The 26,408-nt window shown below is 39.6% G+C and overlaps 1 protein-coding gene across 3 annotated transcripts in view; it reads left to right on the top strand.

Annotated features, from left to right (window-relative positions):
• Positions 1-946: 946 nt before the first annotated feature.
• USP24 (ubiquitin specific peptidase 24) overlaps positions 947-26,408 on the top strand; it is a 136,849-nt gene continuing 111,387 nt past the window's right edge. For 2 of the 3 annotated variants that reach the window (XM_027590271.2, XM_027590202.2), the window contains exon 1: positions 947-1,395. In XM_027590271.2, coding sequence (XP_027446072.1) covers positions 1,081-1,395 — 315 coding nt within the window. In that variant the 5' untranslated portion in view covers positions 947-1,080. Of the gene's footprint in view, positions 1,396-7,207; positions 7,337-26,408 lie in introns of those variants that run through there. The other variant, XM_027590361.2, reaches the window with a different exon arrangement.

Below are 26,408 nucleotides of genomic sequence, written 5' to 3'. Positions count from 1 at the left end.
GTCCTAAAAATACGTTTCAGAGGCCCAGGGTTTTGCAGTGTAAGAGTTTGGTAGAGTTCGGTCACGTTTGGTGGGTGCAGGTGGCCAGTGACGGAAGGAACATTCAGTGAGGGCTGGGAGTCGATTTTAGCCGGGTTGGGGTGATTTCAGGGGGACTTGGAGGGATTTGGGTCGGGTTACGTGGGGGTGATTTTCGGCCCGGGTGGGTCCATGTGCCCGGTGTGGGCATGAATTGAGGTGGGCGTTGGGGTGTATTTCAGGCAGCACGGCGGGCGAATTTCCGTGGGCTGACTGTGGCGCATTTCAGGCCGCGCCGGCGGCGAACTACAGCCGCAGCCGAATGAGTCCCACCCGGGATGGGGTACGTCTCGGGCGGGCGCGCGGGGGCGAGCCAGGCCTGGAGGGGAGTCCCGCTGGGGCTCTGAGCAGCTTCGCGGTGCGAGGCGGGGGGAACCGCCGTCAGGGCTGGGCCGGACCGACGGCGTGGGGACTTCGGGGACGTTCCGTGCGGCGAGCTGCACTTCGCCCCCGCCCGTCCCGCTCCCGGGGGAACCTGTTGCTGGAGAAATGGGCGGGCGGTGGCGACGGCCGAGGACCCTCCCTCGCCTCCGCCCGGGCGTCTGGGCGGCCCTTTCACCCTAGAGACGCGCCGTAGCGCAGCCCCTCCCTTCTCTAAGTGGAAGAAAAAAAAAAAAGTCGCCTGCCCCCCCCGCCCCCAACCACCACCCGCGCCTGTCCTCGGCGAGCCTGGGGCGGCCCGGGCCGCTTCCGGGAGCGGAGGCGCGGCCCCGCGGGCCGGAGGAGGCGGAGGCGGAGGCGCAGGCGGAGGAGGAGGCCAACATGGCGGCGCGCAGGGCTGGGCCGGGCCGCCGCGGCGCCTGAGCGCCCCACCGCCCTCGCTCGGCTTGCGGCGTCCACGCCCGCGCCCAGCCTGGCCCGGCGGCTGCAGAGCGCGCAGGCCGGCAGCGCAGGGGTCCGCTCGGGCGCGGGGGCGGCGCGGAGGGAGCGCAGCGCGGCCCGCCAGGCCGGGGAGCCGCAGCTTCGCTGCCCGCCGGCCGGCGCGGCCCTGAGGCCCGAGCCATGGAATCGGAGGAGGAGCAGCACATGACCACGCTGCTGTGCATGGGCTTCTCGGACCCCGCCACCATCCGCAAGGCCCTGCGGCTAGCCAAGAACGACATCAACGAGGCCGTGGCGCTGCTCACCAACGAGCGGCCGGGCCTCGACTACGGCGGCTACGAGCCCATGGACAGCGGCGGCGGCCCCAGCCCCGGGCCCGGCGGGGGCTCTCGGGGCGACGGCGACGGCGGCGGCGGCCCCTCCCGCGGCGGGAGCACCGGGGGCGGCGGCAGCTTCGACCCCCCGCCCGCCTACCACGAGGTGGTGGACGCCGAGGTGAGGAGGGCGACCGTGACCCCGCGAGAGAGGCCACTGGCCGGAATTCCATGGGCAGGGGGACACACCCCACTGGGCTGGGAGTGCGGAGGGCGTGTGGGGGGCGGGGGTTAGCTCGGAAACCGAGAGAATGGAGCCCCGGACTCGGCGAGGGCGGAGGTCATCGGACCGGGGTCAAGTGGGGAGAGGGACTCGTAGGGGAGGGGCTGAATGGGCTTTAGGGACGCGGGGCAGGGCTGCGCGGCAGGGTGGGGAGGGGTCTCTTGGGCTTCGGGCTAAGCGTGCCGCAGGGCCGGCAGGTCGGGGATGGGGAGGAGGGTCCGAGGCTAGTAGTACCTGCGATGGGCGAGAACTGACGCGTTAGCCTGGAGTGTGGGATGGGGAGGACGCGTGTATCAGGGGTCAGAAAAGGGGTGCCAGTAGGCTAGGCTAGGGTCGGCGATTTCGTGGCTTCGGCTTTCAGTGAAAGAGTGGGGGAGGCACCAGGTTCGGAGTCAGAGAAAAAGTGGGATGGGCCAGCAGAGTAGTGGCCTTTGCTAGGGTCAGGGGAGGACTGCTGGTGTTAGGAGTGAGCTTTGGGTTTTAGTCAAGGGCCAGAAAGAGGAGATTGGACAGCGTCTAAAAATGAAGAGGGACAGGGCACGGACCCGGGATGACAGGAATTGATACAAGGTGGGGGAGGGGGCTAGCTGCAATAAGGTCTGGATTGGGGGGACCGACGTTAATAAGGCCAGGTGGGGATTGGACTGAGGAGGTTAGAGGTCAGAGGCCGGGTCAGGAACAGGCGCTGAGGAGGCCTGGAATTAATTGGAGGATGAAACTGGGACCTGGTCTAGGTAAGGGGAGTACTGGTCATAGGCAAGGTCAGAAATGAGAGAAAACTAGAGGTGCAAAGGGATTGCAGTCATACTGAGGGTGCTGTGCAGAGGGACAGGGAACAGGGTGGGAGGGAAATGAGGAGTGGAGGAGTCTGTTAAGGAGAAAGGGCCATCTAGGCGAACGGCTCTGAGCACAGATCTCAAGCCTGGATGGAGAAAATCAGGCCTGTTTGGGATGTGAGCAAAGAACATGGGTGAGAAAACTGACTTTAACCAATTTTAAAAAGGATCGACCAGAAGCACCAGGGCCTGAGAAGTAATTGCTTTGCAGGAAGATGGCAGCTCATGTCAAGAATTTTGGTCAGATTCGTTGGATAGTGCAATTTGGGTGGACAAGTAGAGCAGCTTGGCCTGATCCCAGAAGAGCTCAGAGCTCAGATTAGTGGGCTTCTGTTTTTAAATGGAGATATGAGTTTGGATAATTCTTAAGCTAAGCCTTCTGAAAGAATTTTTCCTAAATTGTGTTCTATCCTTTTAATTACGTGCTTTTGCAGCAGTCGCTCGGGCTGAATGAAGTAGCTTGGAAAAAACGGTGGCACTTCAAAAAAGCAGGTTTCTTCACAAGATTTCTTAGGTTCCCAGAGTTCCACACACTTGATTGATTGCCCTCAGTTACGCTGTAACTTGGCTGTATCATTGACTAGTGTATGAAAGCAGAGATTGTTATTATTCCTCATTTGGGACAAAAATCCCACATAATTAAGGAACTGTACTTAAGTCACTTTAAGAAATGAGCTTCTCTTTTCGAGTCCCCGTCACTCCTCTACTTGCTCATTCCAGTTTTGACCCAGTTTTGAAATCAAGAAAGCCGTTGCTTTCTCTGAAGGTATTGGTATAACTGAAATTCAGTGTATCCTCATTTTGTGAGAAATTGTATTCTTTTTTCTCTTGGTCACACCTTTTCATTGCCTATAATTGAAAAATCAAGTTAAATAATGCTTGGTGGTACTCCAACATTAAGTGTACTGCTTATAGATTTAAGTACAAAGAAATGGGCCTGGCCTCTTTTCACATGAATGACAGGCTGAGGAGTTTGCTTTCAGGTAAAATCCAGAGAATCTGTATCTTTTTGAAAAATGATGTCAAGTTTTCATTTCCTCTTGACCTGTGGATTTGGCCTGGGGAGGCTGTACCATTTGATTTTGAGAGTCCAGGAGGGGCTGGTGGCCGAGGCTGCTTTACCTAGAAGCATATTGGCAGGCTACAGGCAGACACTTTACTGGCACACAGCGGAGCCTGGTGAGAACGTTTAACCCAGTTTCTGCGGGTACTTTACAAATCTCCTGCCCGCCACCTGTGCACCTCACTGGTTGGTCATCTTGCTGTAGACATTGGGAAACTGAGGCTTTTGATCTGGGACATAGGTCAGGGTGCTCATTGTTGCTGAACATCTCCAACGTGTTGGGCACTGTGTTAGGTGCTTTATACATTCTTTTAATCCTCAGCGAGATAGTTCCTAACATCGCTGTTTTAGAGATATGATTTGTTGGTGGCAGTCTGGATTTGAACCTGAGCTCCTTGACTTCAAGAACAGTGTGCTTTTTACTGTTCTCTACTCGTGGTTTTAGGATCAGATTCATTTTAGGATAAGAAGGAAAAATAAAGGGGTGGGGGAGACAGTTTTGAGGCTGCTGAACAAGTCTAGGAATGATATGGCAAGCATTGAATCATGGCATTAGGAGTAGAATGATGGGTGGAATGAAAGAATTAGATCTTTTAAGTGGAAGGCTTTAGAAATTAGTAATTTGTTCAGCTCCTTTGTTTAAATAGACAGCCTGGCAGGGCTCAAAGGGGAAGTGACTTGTCCCCACAGAGCCAGTTAATGGAAGAAATGGGACTAGAACTCAGGCCTTCTCCCTGCATGGCCCATGCACTTTCTCCCTCCCAGCTATACCTTTCAGATGAAGAGGGGTCAGGATGTAGCGATGTGTTAATGGGGAGGAAGAAAAGGTGAAGTTTGTCAGCTCTTGTATAGTCTACCCGTTTTATTTCTTTTCTTTTTTTTTTTTTTTTAGATTTTATTTATTTATTTGACACAGAGAGAGAGAGATCACCAGTAGGCAGGCAGGCAGAGGGAGAGGGAGAAGCAGGCTCCCTGCTGAGCACAGAGCCCGATGCGGGACTCCATCCCAGGTCGTTGAGATCATGACCTGAGCCGAAGGCGGACGCTTAACAGACTGAGCCACCCAGGCGCCCCTACCTGTTCTATTTCTTAAAAAATGAGTACCTGATTTTAAATTCTGTAAAGTTATTTTTGATGCACAGGAAATTTTGGCTTTAGTGTCCTCTTTAAAATGTTTGGGAATATACAGATTAAAGGATAAATGTTGAAAAAAGAAAAAATGACTACATTTTTATTTGTCATTTGGGGACAGCCAGTAAACATTCATTGCCTTCCATGTCCCCGAGGGGGTGAGAGTAGATGAACATGAAGGTTACATTCTTGTGGCTCTCAGTGCAGGCCTCTTCATTTTACAAGCAGTGACTTCCCAAGGTCATGTAGTTAGGTAAATCAGTTTAGTAATTTGGGCCCATGCTGTAATTAGGATTTGGTTTAAAAATTAAAATTTGGAAAATAAAAGCAGTTAACTTCTGGTTCAGAAAAAGCAAGAAGAATGCAGATAAAAAAAAAAGCCCAGATATCTAACAGGGGGGGAAAAAAAAAACCCAGAACACCCACATATCTAACAGAACATATAAAACCGCTCAGAAAGCCACCTTTTCAATATCCTCCAATTAAGTGAAGGTATTGCTTTGCACAAGTTGTGTTTGGTCGTTCTACTCTTGTTGGATAAATGTAATTCATGGTCTCCGTGTCTGGAAGGCATTTTGAGAAGCTATCCAGCTTAAACTTTGAATAACATTACTTCAAAACCTGTCCAAGGCAGATAAGAGTTTGTTCTCTTATTTAGGAGAATGAAATCCCACAGCTGCTCTAAATAACTTATCCAGATGTTTAACACCCCACTCAAAATTCTTCACTGTTGGGGTGCCTGGGTGGCTCAGTCGTTAAGCGTCTGCCTTCGGCTCAGGTCATGATCCCAGGGTCCTGGGATCGAGCCCCACATCGGGCTCCCTGCTCAGAGGGAAGCTTGCTTCTCCCTCTCTCACTCCCCCTGCTTGTGTTCCTGCTCTCGCTGTGTCTCTCTCTGTCAAATAAATAAATAAAATCTTAAAAAAAAAGAATTCACTGTTTCTTACCCTGCTGGCCTCTGCTAAGGGCATGCCTACTGGTTCTGTCCTTCACGGAGCTGGAGAGCTGGGAGAATCCCATCTTCTAAGCAGTGTGATCGATCTGTTCAGGGGATCAGTAGAAATCAGTCAGGTGCTGTTGTGAGCATCTAACACAATTTAACAATTGTGTAATGTAACTTATTCATTATTGTCTTAACTTTTAGAAAATACTGAAATAGATTTTTTTTTCAAGGAGATTTCAATTAACAGCTAGAAATACCTTTCTTAGCTGTCTAGTTCTGTGATAATCTTAGAAGTGACATTTAATACTGTGATCTAACAAATATTGGGAACTCTTGTTTTGTTCCCATTTTAATGTGGACTTTCCTTCTTGAGGTATTTTGTCAGAAGTATTTCCAAGATTTCATTGCTTTTTTGTTTCTTTTTAGAGCCCCAAAATTGGTCCTGCTCTAATATATCTAAATCACATTAATTTGTAGTTCTTTAACTTACCTCATTTCTCCCTCTTTTTCTTTCCTTTGATAGTATGTGGTAATTATAAATGAATTAAAATTTTAATATCAGTACTTACATTAAAGTTTATATTAAAATTCATGTTCTTTTTTCCCTGAAATATAACAGTCCTAGTACATTTGAATGTGGAATAAATATCAAATAAATTTTAGTTAATTATTAGTGATTTGAATACATGACCTTAAATATCATGGCTTACTATGATTTGATTTAAAAAAAAAAAAAGGAAGAATCCATGTAAAGGTTTTAAAGGAAAAAGTAAAATAATTCCAAAAAATCAGTTGAAAGTGATGAAATAAAAATAGGGAATCTGCAAGGTTAATTAATTAGCATAGCCTAATTTTTACAACAAGAATTTCTTTATAATCTAGTATATGAATCTCGTTTGGGAATTAGGCCTGTGAGTTCATCTAACAGTTGAATTCTTACCTTGTAATTACCTGGCCATATGCTGTTAGAATGAGCGTAATTTGGCATGAAGGAAGTACCTTTTGTATGTTGGTGAGTGTAGTTCTAGTGAAATCATAGTAGGTAGTGACAGTTTTATACACCATAATAATACTGTTAGCTTAAAACCAGTTGCAGTATCAGAAAAGCAAATTTTTTAATGTTTTAACAATTTGAAGAAAGGATTTCAGCTTCAGTACAACTTAAATAGCAGGTCAGTGTACTACATACTTTTGTACTTACTGGCCAAATATCATGTAACTTTGATTTTATTGGAATCCGAGTGTGAAGATGAAAATTTTTCACTTTCAGTAAGAACTGTTGTATTTAGAAAGATTTAGCCAAATAATACTTTTTATATCTCGAGTTCAGTTTTCCAGGAATTTTTTCCCATTTGGAACCCCAGAGAGAAATAAGTAAACACATAAATACATAAGATTGAACCATTTCAAAACATTCCCCACATATTTAGTGCATTCACTCCATGCGTTTCACTTATGTATTGTTTTTTTTCTGTAGTTCAAATAAATTTTAATATTAGGTTTCCTATCAAATTAGAAGTGGCAGAGTGAAGGGTTTGTGGCAGTCCCAACACGAGGTGATGAGCATTTAGAAAGCACGTTTGACAGTAGTGAGAAGTGACAAGCAGCAGCTCGGTGGTAAAGGAGGGGACAGGAAAACTTTCAGAGAGGACTCAAGCAAAGCAGGCCAGCCAGCGGGTATGGGGCCATATGAAACAGCTTTGTGTGCTTCACGACCCCAGAGGATAGCTGGTTTCAGTGATGCTGCACCCGAGAGAATGTTCCAGTACGCTCTGTTTAAGAAGGGTCAGGAATGTGTGGTACAGTTCAGCAAGGTTTTAGTTTTTAAACAAGAGAATGAAAGAAGAAAGTTGGGTGCATAAAGAGGTAAGTTTCAGGTACCTAGGAAATTCAGACACGTAGGGCATTTCAGTCTAAGGATTCTGGATTGCTCAGGCACTGCTGAGAAAGTTGTGCTTCATTTTCAAAAGAGTAAATGTTTTATCTCACCTTCCTTCTGGGGAGTTTTAGTTTCTTTTTTAGGTTTGTAATTCTCATTCTCATTATTATCATAGGAATTTTTATTGCTTAGTATTGGAACTTTTTTTAATCACTTGATTTATGAACATTATTTGTTAATTAGCGTATTAGCAGTTAGAGGTATCATTTTTGTTTATTGTTGATAATCTCTATGGTGAGTTTTTGGCAAAGTATTTTGCACCCTTTTTGTTTTTATGATAGGTTTATGAGGTCACTTCTCTCTCCAGCAGTGGGAAACCTAGCTTCCATTATTGGTGGCTTATATTTTTTATTCGTGTGTGTTTGTGTGTATGTGTGTGTGTTTAAGGGAAGTGGAATGTACTTGTTTTACCAGTTAACCTTAAGCTGGTTAATGGAACATAGAATCGTAGATTTGGTTTACTTTTGTTTGTTCTGAAGAGAAGAGCTAAACAATTAAGTCCGAATTTTACCCAGAAATTGAAATGCTTCAGCCACAAAGCAGAGGTCTGTGGAATCTTTTCCCAGGACTGAGTTGAAGATTTGATTTTCCTCTTACAGATAAATAGGTGCCCCCCAAAGTCTTCTCACTTCGGAAGATGAGCTTCCTTGTTCCAGCCCCGAGTTTGCTTTCGTGTGGTATCTCAGCCAGTTATTTGTGTTACAAAATTCAATTGCCACTATTTAAGATGCTTTCATTTAAGCTTAAGGTGTTTATGTTAGGAATATTTTATTAAAAAAAACAACAACTTAGTAAACAACATGGTACATTCTTTATCAGTATGTTTCCAAAATGATTTCTGAAATTAAAATCTTTTTCAGAAAGACTTATTGGTCAGACATTCTGTTGCCAAGACTTTTCAGTTTCTGCTTTGCGTGCTTTTAGAATATAGCTTTTTCTAAACAGGTCAGCATTTTTTTTTTTAATTTTTTGCTTCCCCCCCTTTTCATTTCTCACCCCTGTATTGTCAATTTTGGTGGAAAATTGAATTGCTTTCTGAAACCTGTAGTTGGAAGTCTACAGTGAAGCATTTTGGTAACTATTTAAAATATATTTCAGATCTTAGAAAATATGAAGGTATTCTACACTGCAAATGGCAATGTCATCTTGCAGTTGTTTAATTTATTCTGGATTCTTTATTTTCTTTTCTTATGCAATAGCCTGTTAATTGTTTAATTTATTCTGGATTCTTTATTTTCTCTTCTTATTGAATAGCCTCTTAATTCTGACCTAAGTATCCCTCCTGCCCCTTCTGTCTGTCCCCACTGTTACCGCTCTGGCTTTGTTCATGTTCCTTTCTTACCTTTTCTCTGTGCCATTCACTGGCTCCAGAATGATCTCTCTACAGTGCAGATTCTAATCACAGGATAACCTTGCTCAAAAATGTTTGGTGCTTACTCATTTTCTATAGGTAAAACCAAACTTCTTTTCTTTCAAGGTCTCCATACTTATCCATCTGGTCGTACCTCCTGACTTCCAGTTCCATGCTCTGCTTTGCAGTTCAGGGGCCATCTCTTGGCCCACTCTCACCCCTAAACCCCAGTTTCCATCTGCCTGGCTAACACCAATTCATTCTTCAAGGTGAGCTCCATCGCTGTGTCTCCTTAAGGTGAAAGTAAAGCGGTGATCGTATTTTATTTAAAAAAAGATGTGTTTGCCTTATATGTATCTGTCTTTCCGTTAGGCTTGAGGAACAGGACTCTCTTTATCTCTGTGACTCTGGCACCCCGGCTCATAATATCTGATTGGATAGAGAGACAACTGAATGAATGGGTAGAAAGAAAATTTTAGATGAAACAAATAGTCAAATGACATTTGAAAGAGTATTGCGCCAGTGGTTTGGGAGGTGGTACATTTTGTTCAGCGTTCAGTTGCCTGCTAACTTTATCATTGGGCAAGTCAGTTTGCCTCCCTGAGCCTCAATTTTCCCATCTATAAAACTGAGGTCTTTGACTATACCTGTGGTTATTTTTTTTTCATTCATTCATTAACTTCTTTGAGAAATTAAAAGCCAAGAGGTCTCTCAGAAAATATACACACTTAATTTTTAAAATAAGCTGACGCTGAAGTACTAGTACTATTATTTTTGGGTGATGGGACCACAGGTGATTCTGTTTCTGTTTTTTCATTTTTAATGAACTTCTAAAAAGTATATAAACTTTATTTTAAAAGACCAACAAAGCTGTGGTGTTCATTAAAATGAAAGTAGCTTTAAAAAAAAAAAAAGACTAAAGTATTTCACGAGTCTTAGGAAAATTTTGCCTAGACTCCAAAATTATTTTAAAACTTTGCTATTGAGGAAAATTAAATATTAAAATGATTTAATTTGTGTTTTATCTAGCCAAAATATAGAAAAAAGGATATTACTTCCTAGCATATCACTGGGAATAATTTTCTTTTAATCTAGAATTCATATTTGATTATCTACTTACTAGTTTCCATTTATTTCTAGTTATAAGAAAACTGTGGTCTGGAAGATGTGATTCAGTAGGACTTTTCAAATTTGAGTCCGAGGTTAAGCTTTATTTATTTATTTATTTATTTTTAAATTTTATTTTATTATGTTATGTTAGTCACCATACAGTACATCATCGGTTTTTGATGTAGTGTTCCATGATTCATTGTTTTCGTATAACACCCAGTGCTCCATGCAGTACGTGCCCTCCTTTAGCTTTAATGGAGTTTCTATTTAGTTGCTTTTCCTGTGCTGCTTTTCTGCATGCTCTCCCCTGCCCTCGATTATCTCAGAGCATCTTGCCTTGTTAATTGGTTTTAGCATATTCTTTTGGACGACTCCAGTGTGTTTTAATTGGCCTTCGGATTACTTGCCAGCTTTTAAAGACCCTCAAAGGCCTCTGACTGTATTTTGAAAACAACCGTGTTTAGAGCAGAGGGGTTTTTGTTTGTTTTGCTTTGCCAAAGGTATGGAATAGAGGTGCACATCTGGCCAGCACAGCCTTCCCTTGTCACCTCTGTGTCCTGTGACCTAAGCAGTGTTACTCAGAATTGTTGGGCTCTTGGTAGGCTCCAGACCCAATCTCATCCATTGTTTCCAAGAAGCATTCCCCTCGACTTTTTCTGTCACTTATATATACTTTAATGTACAGTGCTCTCTCGTGTCTTTTTGCAGTTTTTAAAAGGGTGAGATGGCTATTTCTGGTATTCTTGTTAAATGGAAAATCATTAAGAAGTTCTCAGGATAAAAACTCTAGATTTATATGAAATAGTGATACATTCAAATTCCAATGGTAAAAACAGATATTAAACTAAAGATGTTAGAGCAACAGAAGGGTTATTAGCCCATATAATAAAATAGCCATTCTTTCAGTAGGTTTTTATTGAGTACTGATTGTGTGCTAGGCACTGAGCTAAGTATTGGGAATGTAATGGTGAACCAATCACACATAGTCCCCTCTCTATTACGGTTTCAAGGCCAGTAGATTTCTTGTGCTCTAAGTGTAATAAATTGTGATGTTCTAATTCAGAAACTAGAGGCCTTGAAGAGTTGTGGGTTAAATATGAAAGAGCTGACATCTATCAAAAGCATTTGAATAGTGCCTCAAGAATTTTTTGTGATGTAATTTGATTTATAGTGGTATCCATTGCCAGGAAACCAAGTGGTATCTTTCTCAAGTGATACTTCTTTAGCGCCATGGAATGTACCGAATTTGTATTTATTTACCTGTTGGATTTTTAATATTAGTAGTTGATGTTTCTCTCAACTAGTATCTCTTCTGAGAATGGTGTTAATTATTTCACTCAAATGCTGTTACTTTCTCTCCTGAAATCATGAATGTATATGTTTTTCCCAGAAACGAGAAATTAGGAACTGGTCTGATTTCAGGCTAAACATCCCTTGTGATGGTCAATAATACAAAAGAAGCTGTTTTAAAGCTAGAGCAATGTAGCTGGTTTTAGAAAGATTTATGATGGTAGAAATAGCAGTAACTCTGTAATGAAAACTTATCTGGGATTAGTAACATAAGGAATCCTTAGTTTATTATTTGTATTTTGGGGTTTGTGGTCAGTTTTATGCTGGAGTGGACTGTCTTTGCTAAAATAATACTTAAAAATATTAGTAATTTTCATTTTGTAAGATTTACTATTCATGGTATTTCCTTCATTTGAAATGTTTTGTTGAATTATAGTAGCACAGATCATCCGATATTTCATTAGTTTGTACATCCTGTTTGTTTTTGAGAAAATGGCAGTTATCTATTGAGCAGTTGGTACTATCAGTATTGAAATTATGCCAGGCCCTCTCAAAATATATACATACACACACACACACACACACAAAATATATAAAATTTGTGTCATAAAAACAATTGGTTCATGTTACGTGTGTAGATATACTGACATCTGTAGAGAACGACAAGCGAGTCCTGTTTGCTATTCATTACTTTGATGTTTTTGTGGTGAGAACATAAAACATATCTGTGGTGGAGAAATCCCAAGCATTTGTTAAGGGGGGCATCACAGATGAGGATCAGTGCAGAACTACCAGGGATTCACCCAGTTCATATTATAATGTGGGAGACGAGTATCAAGAATACTTAGCAAGATACACTTTATAAAACAGAAAAATTATCTATAGAACTATTTCCTGCCTTCCCCTCTCCCTATCCCAAGCAACAGAATTGAAAGTTGTAAATTTAAGGATTAAAATGGAAGATTTGCTCAGAGCTGGAAGGGACCATAGGGGTCTTGTGGTGTTAAAAATCTTGTCAATTTAGGGATGAGGACCTTGACCTTGGATCATGAGCAAAGTCCCGAAGGGAGCCTAGCCTTCTGCCTCTTGATGTGTGTTTTGTGTTCTTTACCACACTTTGTGGCATGAGGAAGTCTGACTGCAGGTCATCTTTAATATAACCTTCCTCATAAACCCACTGTATTTGAATCACTGCTGTTTCCTGTGTTAGATATTAGTTTGGGTTAAGTGGGCAGACTTGACATTTGATCCATTTTCCCCCCTCAAACTTTTTATCTTGCTTTCTCATTTAGCATTTTTTAATGTCCATGGTTACAGGTGTTTATAGAAGGTGTTAAGGGTTGAGGAAGGGAAGGCTGAGCAGTGCTGTCACTTGTGAAGGTGTGTGTCCGTCTGCTTAGCATCCTTGTACAGCTGACAAGGATTAGTGAACTCCTGAGTCTATCCACAGTTGCACCCGTGCGTGGGGTACGTAAAAATAAGCCTAATAGTCAATACGCAAATCTCTTGAAATAGTATGCCGCCTAATTTTTTTTAAGTGTGTATGTTTTACTTCCTTAAAATTTTTTTTCTCTGTGTATCAAATACAGTGTTTGTTATAAATGTCAACTGGGATGTATTATACCCTTGTAGGTTTGATATTAAACATTTTGAATGATAACTTGGAAATGTATTAATATGCTAAAGCATAACAGTTGCCTCAGATGATTTATTTTAATGAACACAGAAATAAAACATAGTGTATATTGATTAACTCTTAGAGAATAACTTCAAAAAATCAGCCTTAAAATATGCCAGGGTTTTTTTGTTTTTGTTTTTTAATGACACCTTGCCTGTGCACATGCCTTTTCTCCTCCCCAGCATGTCCTCCTTGTCCCTTTCCCCTCCTTTTGCCCTATTGGACTGTGGGAGTTAGTCCACAGAGCTGCCTGGGCGACATCTACATGATCCCTGCACTTGATCCTTCCTCTACAAAGTAGATTTCATACACGCGCGCAGTTGATGGAGATAGGTAATGCACACCATCCTTCCTTCAGTCCAGCCAGTCCCAGAGCACTCCCAATGCTAACCTACGGCGTGCACTGTCAGTCAGATTTGCCAACGGTTTGCCAGGAGGACTTGATACCTTCCACTATTTTACCTCCATTTATTCTTCTGTTCTTCCGAGTTAAAAGTCCCTCCTTGACTTTGAATAGAGACTTATATTCCTCTGCCACAGCATTTATCTGGCACGTTGGAATTAACTCATCTCCTCATCACCCAGACTGACCTGTGGATCTTTTGAGGACAGGGTCTCATCTTCTGCATTTCCCATGAAGTTCAGGGTAACCCTCGACATAGGAGATACTAAATTAAATGAAAGAATCTGACCTGGAAAATACAGAGTTTGCATCACCATTCTGGAACACATTTTCCTTCATTCAAGTGTATCACGTAGCCTCTGAAAGCTAATCTTGCCTCAAATAACCTTCTCCATAGCTTGAAGGCAATACCAACAGTTTGGTAGTCCTAGAGCAGATTTCTGTTGTGGTATTTACCTTGTTTTACAGTTTGTGGAAAGGAACTTTTTTTGAACTATTGCCAGTCATTAAAACAGGCATCATGTTGGACATAACACATGAAATTTGAACTTTGGTATTCAGTACCACTCCCTGTGCTTTATAAATTGTTCTATAGCTCACATAGAAAAATATTGCACTCAGGAAAAAACATGATGGCTGCTAAAAGAAACAAACCTTTTTTTAGCCTTAGGTAGGACTGATCACCAGTCTGTTCTTAGACAGTTTTCTTACATGGCTTTGTTGAGCTCTACTTCAGTAAGGAGAAGATTATTGCAGGGATTGTCATTTTTGGAGAAGAAAGGGAAAACATGCTATCAGTGGAATTAAAACAGGAAACTGATTTTTATTGTTAGTTTTTGTTTCAGCTTGTCCTATTTTGTTTCATTTATCACTAATAATAATAATGATGTTACTATTAATCTAAGCAAGTTTATTTTGAAAGAAAGCTATTAAGATGTTGTTCGTTTTTTACCCCTCTTTTCTCATCCCAGTATGGGGGCGGGGGGGAGATGTGTAGAGGGGAAGTAGGAGGAGGGAAGGAACAGTAGTATGGGAACCATTTGTTTCACACTGAACAAATATTTATTGAATGCCTCTGGCTCTAGTCTGGCCTCTGATTGCTAAAACACGGTTCCTGCTTTTAAGGAGCTTATGTCCATTGCAGTGGTTTTGAATGGTGGGTAAGGATGGCCCGCACCAGATCAGAATCAGTTGGGCTGCTTTTTCAGAATAGCTTCTCCCTGGCAGAGCCTCCAGCTATCCTAGGAGATTCTGCCAGAGTGGGGAGGATTAGGTAAGAGTACTTAATAAAGTGTTAGAAAAGGTACATTTTCTGAGGTCAACTACAAATCCAATGTGGATGTAATTTGATTTTTATATTAGCTGTATTTTTCCCAAGTTTTCCTCTTGAACAATTTCCAACCTACAGAAACAGCAGTACGATGAACACTTGTGTACCCTTCACTTTGATTCAACATTTGCAAACATTTTGTCACATTTGCTTTAGCTCTCATCTCTCTCAAGGCGCGCGCACACACACACACACACAACTGCACGCGTGTGTGCACACACACACACACTTTTTTTCCCTGAACCTCTTGATGGTAAGTTATAAACACCATGACACTTGACTCCTAAATACTTCAGTATGGATCCCCTAAGGGCAAAGACATTCTTCTACAGAACCACAATACCATTATCTCAGCAAGGGAATTTAACAGTGATATATTAATATTCTCCATTATTTAGTTCATATTTAGATTTCCCCACTTGTACCAAAAATATCCTTTGTAGACATTATAAAATATAACCCAGGATTGAATCAAAGATAATGCATTGCATTTAGTGATTATGTCCCTTTAATGTCAATTCTAGAATAGTCTTTATATCTTTTTAGTCTTTTGAGACTGACATTTTTAAAAACAGCCCAATTCTCTTACTGTATTTTTTAAAGATTTTATAATTGAAAAATACACAAGGAAGTTTTATCATTATCTATTAAGGTAATAAGGAAAACTGAACAAAAGTATTAACTTCTTCCATGGCATAATTTGTTCCCCTTTAGTATGACTGTACTTTCAGTCATCTTTATTCTTTTATAGAATTTTAGCATTTTTAGAGCCAGAAGGGATCTTGGATCTATAGGTAAGCATTTTCATTTTACAGATGAAACTGAAGTATGGAGATACCAAGTCTCGCCTAAGAATGTAGTCTCAAAATGTTATAAGCTCCTGGTCACTTGGACATATTTAGGCAGAGGCTCTGGGATTTTCTGGGGATGTTGAAGAGAATTAGGTAGCATAAATGTTTAGACATTGGAAGTAGGATGGAGACAGGATGTAGCTCCTGTCATTGAGTAACATGATCTAACACACCTCAGTGTCTGATGTTTGGAAATAGAGGAAGGCACTTTAGTTGTGCTATGCTCTCTCTGTGGTGGCAGACCCTCACCCACACAGTTCTCTGTGCCTAGAATCCCTTCCCCTTCTCTTTTACTTCATAAGGATTTATTAGGTGCTTAACATCCATCCATTCACCAAAATTTATTGAGCACCTACTCTGTATCAGGGACTGTTGGAGATAATGCAACAAACAAAACAAAAATTCTGCCCTGGTGAAGCTTATATTCTAGGTTTGGGGAGGCAGACAACAAACGGGATAACTAAAGCATGGAATGTCAGATGAAAAGTGCTCTAGAGAAAAACAAAGCAGGGAGGGGCGGGGCGAGCGTGCTGGACTGGGGCTGGGTATGGCAGGGCTGCTCTTAAAAATCGGTTATTCAGGGAAGGCTTCACTGAGAAGGCCATACTTGAGCAAAGACCTGAAGGGGGTGAGGGAGCAAGCTGCATGGTTGTCTGAGGGGTAAGCACTCCCAAGCCAGAGCTCAGCAAACTTGTTCTGTAAAGGGCCAGATAGCGAATATTTTAGGCTCTGCAGGCCATACAGTCTCTGTTGCAGCTGCTCAGCTCTGCCTTGTAGTGCGAAAGCAGCCATGGACGACATACGCCAGTAGGAGGGTTTGTGTTCTGATACAGCTTGATTTACAGAACCAGAGAGTGGACGGTACTTTGCCAACTCCTGCTAAGCACAAGGAAGGCAGGCCAGTATAACTGGAACTTAGGAAGGAGGGGAAGAGCAGGAGGTGAAGTCAGAGCTGAAAGAGAGGGCAGATCCTCACGAGGGCCCCAGAGGCAACTGTGATGATGCCTTTTTGTCAGAATGAGGAAGGCAAGCCTTGAGGGTTCTGAATAGGAAGATGACATGATCTTGTAGGAAAGATCCAGAGTTTGTAATTGGACATATTAATTTAAGATGCTTATTAAATATCCTAAAATATCCTAGTGGAGGTATCAAAGAGGGAGTTGGATGGATGCCTGGAGTCAAGGGAAGATGCCTATACTGGCGCTAAACTGTGAGAGCCTTCAGCTTAGAGATGGTATTTAAATCATTAGACTAAGGGGCGCCTGGGTGGCTCAGTCAGTTAAGCGTCCGACCCTTGGTTTCTGCTCAGGTCATGATCTCAGCGTGGTGAGATTAAGCCCTGTGTCAGGCTCCACGCTCAACGGGGAGTCCGCTTGAGATTATTTTCCTCTGCCCCTCCCGACTGCACACACATTCTCTTTCTCTCTCGCTCGCTCTCTTTCAAATAAATAAATCTTAAAAAAATAAAAATTAAAAATAAAACCATTAGACTATGCATTCTCAAAAGGGCTAGTAGCACTCCAAAGGAGACAAAAATTAGCTCTTGAGGGGTGAAAAAAAATCTTAGCTATTATAGTGGTTTGCTCCAAATCTCAACCCTATCGAACACAATTTTATTCTTCAGTATTTAATTAACAGAGATGGGATGATTGGGGGGAAAGTGTTGAAAAAGCTCCCTGAAGGAGTGATAATGAAAACAAGGTTGAGAAACACCACCTGCACAATTGAAAATCCATATGTAACTTTTGACTCCCCCAAAACTTCACTCCTAATAGCCTGTTGATCTTAACTAATAAACAGTTGATTAACACCTATTTTGCATGTCTTATGTGTCATATACTATATTTTTACAATTAAATAAGTTAGGGAGGAGATGTTATTTCAAGTCATAAGGAAGAGAAAACACACTGACAGTACTTACCGTATTTATCAAAGTGGACCCATGCAGTTAAAACCTGTGTTTTTCAGGGTTCAGCTATATAAGACAACAACTTCTCCCGAAAACCTTGTTTCTATATAATCTAAATACATGAATAACCACTAAGAGTTATGAAAGAAAGGGACCATGGAAATGTCAGCTTTTGTAGAAAAGTTAGGAAGTTCTCTGCTACTTAGAACAGAATGAACGTGAATTCCAAGAAAAACAATTTGCAAACAGGCTTGAGACACAATGTATTAGTAACTTGGGGACTGCCTGCACACTTGTCCATCATCCCTCTTTTTCAAAGAAGCAGTCAGTATTTTAGGAATCATTTTCTCTAGTCTGAAATAACAGAAGGAATGTCAGATCTGCACATCACTGTCTCTGAATTACTTTGAATTACTTTGAAAAAGACTGACAATCTCAGGTGCCTGGGTGGCTCAGTTGGTTAAGCGACTGCCTTCGGCTCAGGTCGTGATCCTGGAGTCCCGGGATCGAGTCCCGCATCGGGCTCCCTGCTCAGCGAGGAGCCTGCTTCTCCCTCTGACCCTCTTCCCTCTCGTGCTCTCTGTCTCTCATTCTCTCTCTCTCAAATAAATAATCTTTAAAAGAAAAAGAAAAGGACTGACAATCTCAAGATTTAGTGAATGTTATAAATCCATGACTTGGAAGGGCACCTGGAGGGCTCAGTTGGTTAAGTGTCTGCCTTTGGCTCAGGTCATGATCTCAGGGTCCTGGGATGGAGCCCCGCTTCAGCTCTCTGCTCAGCGGGGAGTCTGCTTCCTCCCTCTGCCCCTCCTCTCTCTCTCTCTCTCTCTCTCTCTCTCTCTCTCTCTCTCTCTCCCTTTCTCCCTCTCTCCCCCCTCCTCTCATAAATAAATAAAATTAAAAAAAAATTCATGACTTGGAATCAAATCTTCATGTTTTCATGTTTTTCCTTAAGTACTTAACATATATGATGCGATTTGTTTATTTTAGATAATCTAATTTTAGAAATCATGGAGAAAACAATTAGGCATCTTCATTTTTCCGTACATTAATCGGAAATGTAGACACTCTTTTGAGTACATTGTTGGCTAATAAAATAGTTCAGTAATTGAATTTAGTGTTAAAAGAAACTTGATGCAACATTTCCAGCCTCCTCTCCTTTAAGTTGAATAATTTTCTTTATCTGTATTTGTTGAGTCAGTGGGCAGATAGGAGGTTATCTCTAAACTAACAGGCCATGCCTACTTGAGTAGGTTTTGCTTCTTTGAACAAAGAAGGCTTAAATTTTAATAATACATTCTTGTTGAGTTCAAGACTTTTTTAAAACTCGAAGGTAGTTTTCTAAAATAAATATTAAACTCTTATTAACTTAAAAGTTTGTGCAATGCTATTTTAAAGCTCATTTGCAAGGGTTAAGTAAATTATATTGTTTTGTATACTCAGCCACCAATTAAGGTAGTGCCTATGTTTACATTGGTTTATCTGCACTTTTCAAACCAGCAAGGTTCTGGGTATGGGTAGTGACATATATGAACATACCTAATTGTAAATATAAAAGGAAAAATTTTTTTGTGAAAATAACCTACTTGTTCAATCTAAAGATCTTCGCTAAACTGTGGAGGTAGATTTACACTATATAGTGACAGCATTTGCCCATTCCATGAAAAACTTTATAACTTTACTTCCAACTCTTTAAGTTGGAAATACTTAGTACTGAGTATTAAGTTGCCCTTTTAAGTAAGTAAATAGTAGATAGTAAGCCTTATTCTGAACAGTTTGCCAGTAGATGAAATTATAATCACAACTATTTGAATTCCTAGCAGATTTATAGCACTATGAAGTACAGGAGTTACAGAAGCTTTGCTTATATTTTCATTTGTATTTTGGGGCATAAGTAAGATTATTTAAGAAATAGCTTAGGGACGCCTGGGTGGCTCAGTCGGTTAAGCGTCTGCCTTCGGCTCAGGTCATGATCTCAGGGTCCTGAGATCGAGTTCCGCATCAGGCTCCCTGCTCAGTGGGGAGCCTGCTTCTCCCTCTGCCTTCTGCTCCCCCTGCTTGTACTCTCTGACAAGTAAATAAAATCTTAAAAAAAAAAAAAGGAAATAGCCTAAATTATGTATCCAACAATGTTAATTGTTTTGATTTTAGTCCTAAACTGGCCTATTCAGAAACCATAATTTAACAACATTAACTCATCTATTATTTTTCTTAGGTGACGAAATAAATAGACAAGATTCAGTGTTATTAGAAAATTTTCAGGTTAAAAGTAACATTCAGGAATTCTTTGCAAGCTCATTTCTCTATTTACTGCCTTAGTGACAGAATTGTGCATCTCTAACAAATGCTGGATTTACATAAATGTTGTAAAATACCTTTTAAAAGTATTTTAAAATGTTAAGTGAAATTGATGGAATATCATAGTAAAGACGCTGCTTCAAGTGGTCAAAAGGCTGAGTACTGAGGTTTTATTAATATGCTTGAAAACTAATACTGGTTTTGAAATAATACTCTCCGTAAGCCTCTGTCTGGAATACTGTTATCCCTTAAACTTCTTCAGCTGTGGACACACCCCTTCCCACTGCAGATGCATGCACAACATCCACATGCTAGCCTGGATGCCCCCCTCCCTGCTCTGCTTTCACATGTCCTGATCTTTAAAGACAAGAATTGTGTCTTTATCTGTGTCTCCAATGCTGAGCACCTTGGCTGGAACCTGGCAAGTTTTTGATAAATGTATTTCTAATCAATTTAGAACCAGTAATCATTAATGGTTACTTGAGTATCATTTGGACTTGGCATCTTATGAGAAATTAGTATATTACATTCCTTAGTTCTTAGTAAAAGCCCAATACCATATTTCTGTTGGGAGCTGTTTTGCAATAGGACAATTCTGAGCTGCTTTTGCGTGTGTTCTCTTGCTCAATAGGTAATTTTTGCCAAGGACAGGCTCTACTCAAAGTGATGACTCAAAATATTAAACCAACCTGAAAATGGATTCATGTCACTCTTGCCTCCTCTCTTGTGATTCCCTATCTCTTTGTGTTGCCAGCAACCTCCTCAAAATGTAAAGCTGCTCTGTATCATTCGTTAAACCATGTCTGTTCTCTTTTTTTTCAAGATCAAGAATGTTAACTGCTTAGGAGGCAACATGAGATTTTTTGCCTCTTAGATCTCAAATATATTATTTTTTAAATTGCTGTTTTAAAACTGTCAAATGGGCATATGTATCATTTTCATTATAGATCATTAGGTACAGCTCTGTGTTGTGAAATTCTTAGATGTATTTATATACTTATTCACGTTTAGTGACTGTAATCATTGAATTCCTTAATCAACTTTTTAAAATAACAGCCTTATTGATATACAATTCATATACCATAAAGTTCAGCCTTTTAAAGTATGCATTCACAGATTTGTGCAACCATCACTACTCTTTTAGAATATTTTAATTGCCCCCAAAAGAAACTTTATGTCCAATAACAGCCTCTCCTTTTCTCCCCCCTCCCATCCTCTGGCAACCACTAATCCACTTTCTTTGTCTGTGGATTTGCCTATTCTAGACATTTATATAAACAGAATCATAGAGTATGTGGCCTTTTGGTCTGGCTTTTATTTATCAAAATGTTTTTTAATGTCATTCATTTTGTAGCATGTATCAGCATTTCGTCTATTTTTAGGGCTAAAAATATTCCATTGTTTGGATATACCACATTTATTCATTCATTAGTTTTGATGACATTGGGTTTTTACCGCTTTTTGACTTACTATCACCAGTGCTGCTGTGCACATTCATATACAAGTTTTTGTGTGGACATATGTTTCATCTCTCTAGGGTATATCTGGTAAATATATCAATGAGTACAATTGCTGTGTCCTATGGTAACTATGATTAACTCTTGAGGAATTGACAAATAGTCTTGCAAAGTAGCTGCACCATTTTATATTCTGACCAGCAGTGTATGAGGGTTCCAATTTCTCCACATCCTCACCAGTACTTACCTTTTTAATTTTAGTCATTCTAATTAATGTATGTGAAGGTGGCATCTTTAGGGTTTGATTTGTATATCCCTGAGGACCAGTAATACTGAGCATCTTTTCCTGTGCTCATTATTGGCCATTTATATCTTCTATCTTCTTTGGAGAAATGTCCATTCAGATCATTTTTTGGGTTTTTTTTGGTAAGCTACATGCCCAGCGTGGAGCCCATCATGGGGCTCAAACTCACCACCCTGAGATCGAGACCTGAGCTGAGATCAAGAGTCGGATGCTTAACCGACTGAGCCACACAGCGCCCCCATTTACGCATTTTTTATTGAGGTGTTTGTCTTTTTATTGTTGAGTTGTAAGAGCTCTTATTTGTTTATTTAAAGATTTTATTTAATAAGTTCTTTTTTAGATAAAAGTCTTTTATCAGATATGAAATTTGCAAACATTTTCTCCCATTCTGTGATTGTCTTTTCACTTTTCTAATGATGTCCTTTGATACATAAAAAGTTTTTAGTTTGATGAAATTCAGAATTCAACATTTACTTATTTTTTCTTTTGACGTTGTGTTTTTGTTGTCCTATCTAAGAAATAATTGCCCAGTCCACGGTCATGTAGATTTATTCCTATGTTACATTTTGAGTTAATTTGTGTATGAGGTAGGGGTCAAGTTTCATTATTTTGCTTGTGTATGTTCAGTTGACTCAGCACCATTTGTTGTAAAGGCTAACCTTCATTGAATTGCTTTTAATGCCTTTGTCAAAGATTAATCAAATTGTATTGTCACCCTTGTTGAAAATCAGTTGACCACAAATATAAGGGTTTTGTATTTTTGAAATCTCATCAATTCAATTCCTTGATCTGTATGTTTATCTTTATGCCAGTACCAGATTGTCTTGATTACTATAGCTTTGTAGTACTTTTTTTTTTTTTTTTTTTAGATCCTCAAACTTTATTCTTTTTTAAGATTATCTTGGCTGTTCGGGGCTTTTTGCATTTCTATGTGAGTTTTAGAGTCAGCTTATCAGTTTTTGCAAAGAAGCCAGCTGGAATTTTGATGCTCGTTGTTTTGAAACTATAGACTAATTTGGGAGTTATTGCCATCTTAACAATAATTAACTTCCAGTCCATGAACGCGGGATGTCTTCCATTTATTTAGGTCTTCTTTAATTCCTTTGCCGTAATGTTGTGTTTTCAGTGTATGAGTCTTGTACTGCCTAAGTATTTTATTCTTTTTGATGTTATTGTAAATGGAATTTTCTTAATTTTATTTTAGGATTGTTCATTATTAGTGTATAGAAGTACAGTTGAATTTTACATATTGATATTGTATTCTGCAACTGCAACCTTGCTGAACTCATTTATTCTAGTAGGGTTGGTTTGTTTTTGGTGTATTCCTTAGAATTTTCTGTACACAAGATTGTGTCATCAGTGAATGTAAATAGTTTTCTTCTTCCTTTTCAATATGAACGAAGGCCTTTTATTTCTTACTTTGCCTAAGTGCTCTGGCCAGATACTCCAGTACAGTGTTGAATGGAAGCTGTGAGAACAGGCATCCTTCTTTTTCTTGACTTCAGAGGAAAGCATTCAGTCTTTCACAATTAAGTATGATGTTAATTATAGACTTTCTTAGATGCCTTTTATCAGGTTGAGGAAATTCCCTCTTTGTTGCATATATTTTTATCATGAAAAGGTGTTGGATTTTGTGAATATTTTTTCTGGATCTATTGAGATGATCATGTGTTTTTTGTCTTTTATTCTGTTGTGTAGTATATTGATTGATTTTTGTATGCTAAACGAACCTTGCATGCCTGGAATAAGTCATACTTGCTAACGAGTATAGTCCTTTTTATATACTGCTGGATTTGGTTTGCTAGTTTATTATGAAGGATTTTTGTATCTATATTCATAGGGATATTGATCTGTCCATAGTTTTTTGTTTTTTTCTGTGATATCTTTGTCCATTTTTTAAAAACTGTGGTAAAATATACCTGACATAAATTTACCATTTTAACCATTTTCAAGTATAGTTCTGTGGCAGTAAGTACATTCCATTGTTCTATGACCATCACACCATCCATCTCCAGAATTTTTTCATCTTCCCAAACTGAAACTATATACTCAGTAAACAGTAACTTCTTATTCTCCCTTGCCTCCAGCCCTTGGCAACCACCATTCTATTTTTTGTCTCTATGAATATGACTACTCTAGTTACCTCATATACATGGAAACATACATTATTTGTCCTTTTGTGACTGGCTTATTTCACTTAGCACTAATGTCTTCAGGGTTCATGCATGTTGTAGCATGTATGAGAATTTCCTACTTTTTAAAGACTGAATATACTATTGCATGTATATACCACATTTGGTTTATCCATTCATTCATCAGGCATCCATCAATGTGAAGTATCTTTGTCTGGCTTTAATATCAGAGTAATACTGACCTCCTAAAATAAATTGGTAAGTGTTCCCTCCTTTTCTTTCTTTTTTCTGGGGGGTGGGGGAAGAGTGTGAAGGATTGATGTTAATTCTTCTTTTAAGAGTTTGGGACAATTGATTGGTAATGGCATCTAGCCCTGGGCTTTTCTTTGTGGGAAGCTTTTGATTACAAAGCACTCCATTTACTTGGTATAGGTCTATTCAGATTTTGTTTCTTCTTGAGTCAGTTTTGGTGGTGTATGTCCTTCTAGGAATATATCCATTTCATCTAGATTATCTAATTTGTTGGCATATAATCATCAATAGTATTTCTTAAACAGTCGTTTTTATCTCTGTAAGGTCAGTGTTGATAGCCCCTCTTTTGTTCCTGATTTTAGTAATTTGAGTCTTCTCTCTTTCTTTCTTGGTCAGTCTGGCTAAAAATTTCTCCTTTTTGTTGATCTTTTCAAAGAACCAACTTTTGGTTTTATTGTCTCTATTGTTTTTTCTATTCTTTCATTTATTTCCACTCTAATCCTTATTATTTCTTTCCTCCTGCTTCCTTGGGTTTAGTTTGCTCTTTTTCTAGTTCCCTAAGGTTCATGGTCAAGTTATTGATTTGAGATCTTTCTTCTTTTTAAAAAAATTTCCTCTAATCACTGCATCATAAGTTTTGTCGTATTTTAATTTTCATTCATCTCAAAGCACTTTCTAATTTCCCTTGTAATTTTTTTGACCCACTGGTATTTAGAAGTATGTTGTTTAATTTTCACATGTTTTTAGATTTCCTTTCCTTCTGCTGTTGATATCTAATTTCATTCCATTGTGGTCAGAGAATACACTTGGTATGATTTAATTCTTCCAAATTTTTTGAGGCTTGTTTCAGGATCTAACATGCTCTATCTTGAAGAGTGTTCTATGTGCACTTAAGAATGTATATTCTGCTGTGATTGGGTGGAATATTCTATAAATGTCTTTCAGACTTAGTTTGTAGTATTATTTATTTAACTCTTCCATACCCTTGTTGATCTTTTATCTTGTCTATTACTGAAAGTGAGGTGTTGAAGTCTCCAACTATTTTTGTTGAAGTATGTATTTCTCTCTTAAATTCTGTCACTTTTTGCTTCCTTTACTTTGAGTCTCTTTTTAGATGCATACATTTTTATAATTGTTATGTCTTCCCGATAGATTAACCCTTTATCATAAAAAAATTCCTTGTCTTTAGTAACATATTTTCACATAATATCTATTTTTTTTTATATTAGTGTAGCCAACCATTATAGCTCTCTTTTGGTTACTCTATTAATGGTATGTCTTTTTCCGTCCTTTTATTTTATCTTCCTGCTATTTTGACCTTTTTTTATCATTATGAAGTATCCCTTTTTATCTTTAGTAGTAGTATGTTTGTCTTAACATCTAGCCTGTTTGATACTAGTGTAGCCGCTCCAACTCTTTTACGTGTACATGATATATCTTTTGTTCCTTTTATTTCAGCCTCTTTGTGTCTTTGAATCTGAAGTGTGTCTGTTGTAGATAGCATATAGTTGGATTGTTTTTTATTTATTTTATTTTTAAATTTTTAAATTTTATCTTTTTTTTTTTTAAAGAGAGAGTGTGTGTGCACATGCACGCAAGTGGGGGTGGGAGTTGGGGCAGGGCAGAGGGAGAGGGAGAGAGAGAATCCCAAGCAGGCTCCACACTCCATGCAGAGCCCAACATGAGGCTCAGTCTTAAAACCCTGAGATCATGACCTGAGCCAAAATCGGGTTGGATGCTCAATCAACCAAAGCCACGGATCATTTTTTTAAGAATTCATTCTGCGGATCTCTACCATTTTCATTGGAGTGTTTAGTCCATTTGTATTTAACATATTACTGATAATCATAACTTAATTGATAAGACAATTTACATCTGCCATTTTGCTATTTGTTTTCTATGTCTTATGCTTTTTTGTTCCTCTAATCCTCCATTACTCCTGTCTTTTGTATTAAGTAGCTATTTTTGAGTATACCATTTTAATTCCCTTGTTTTTTCTTTTACTGTATATATTTTTAAGTTATTTTCTTAGCGGTTGCCCTGTAGATTATAATTAACATCTGAATTTGTAGCAGTGTAGTTCAGATTAATATCAACTTAATTTCAATAGGACACAAAACATTGCTCCATTAACATAGTTTCATAATTATTGCTTTCTGCATCAGCTTTTTAAATCAGATAGGAGAAGAAATACTACATTAATACTGTCTTTATATGAGAGAGAATGATGGGGCCTGTTGAGGTGGTTAGTTCCACATTTATACATTTTTAAGAAAATGAAATCTGTAAAGAAATAGCTTTTACTGGAAAAATAGTTATTAAAATGTCACTGTGATTAATTTTTAAGTGGTGGAATTAATGGTGGGTTTTATTTTTTGCTACTCATATTTTCTGTATTTTCTACAAAGTACATGTACCTTATTTAGTAATCTGAGACAAAAACATAGAAGTATTTAGAAACCGAATTATTTATGTTACCAATGGGAATGAGGTTCTTAAGTAGAGCATACTAAGTATAATTTAACTTTTTTTTTTTTTTTTTACCACTATAGGTACACCCCTACCTCTCTAGATTCATTAGGTTATACCTGTGTAAAATACTGAATTTTCTTAGATTCTCTCTGGCTCCAAAAT

Source organism: Zalophus californianus, chromosome 4, assembly GCF_009762305.2.
Source record: "Zalophus californianus isolate mZalCal1 chromosome 4, mZalCal1.pri.v2, whole genome shotgun sequence".
Taxonomy (NCBI): domain Eukaryota; kingdom Metazoa; phylum Chordata; class Mammalia; order Carnivora; family Otariidae; genus Zalophus; species Zalophus californianus.
The sequence above is the reverse complement of the archived record's forward strand: the minus strand, read 5'-3'. Positions and strand labels throughout refer to the sequence as shown.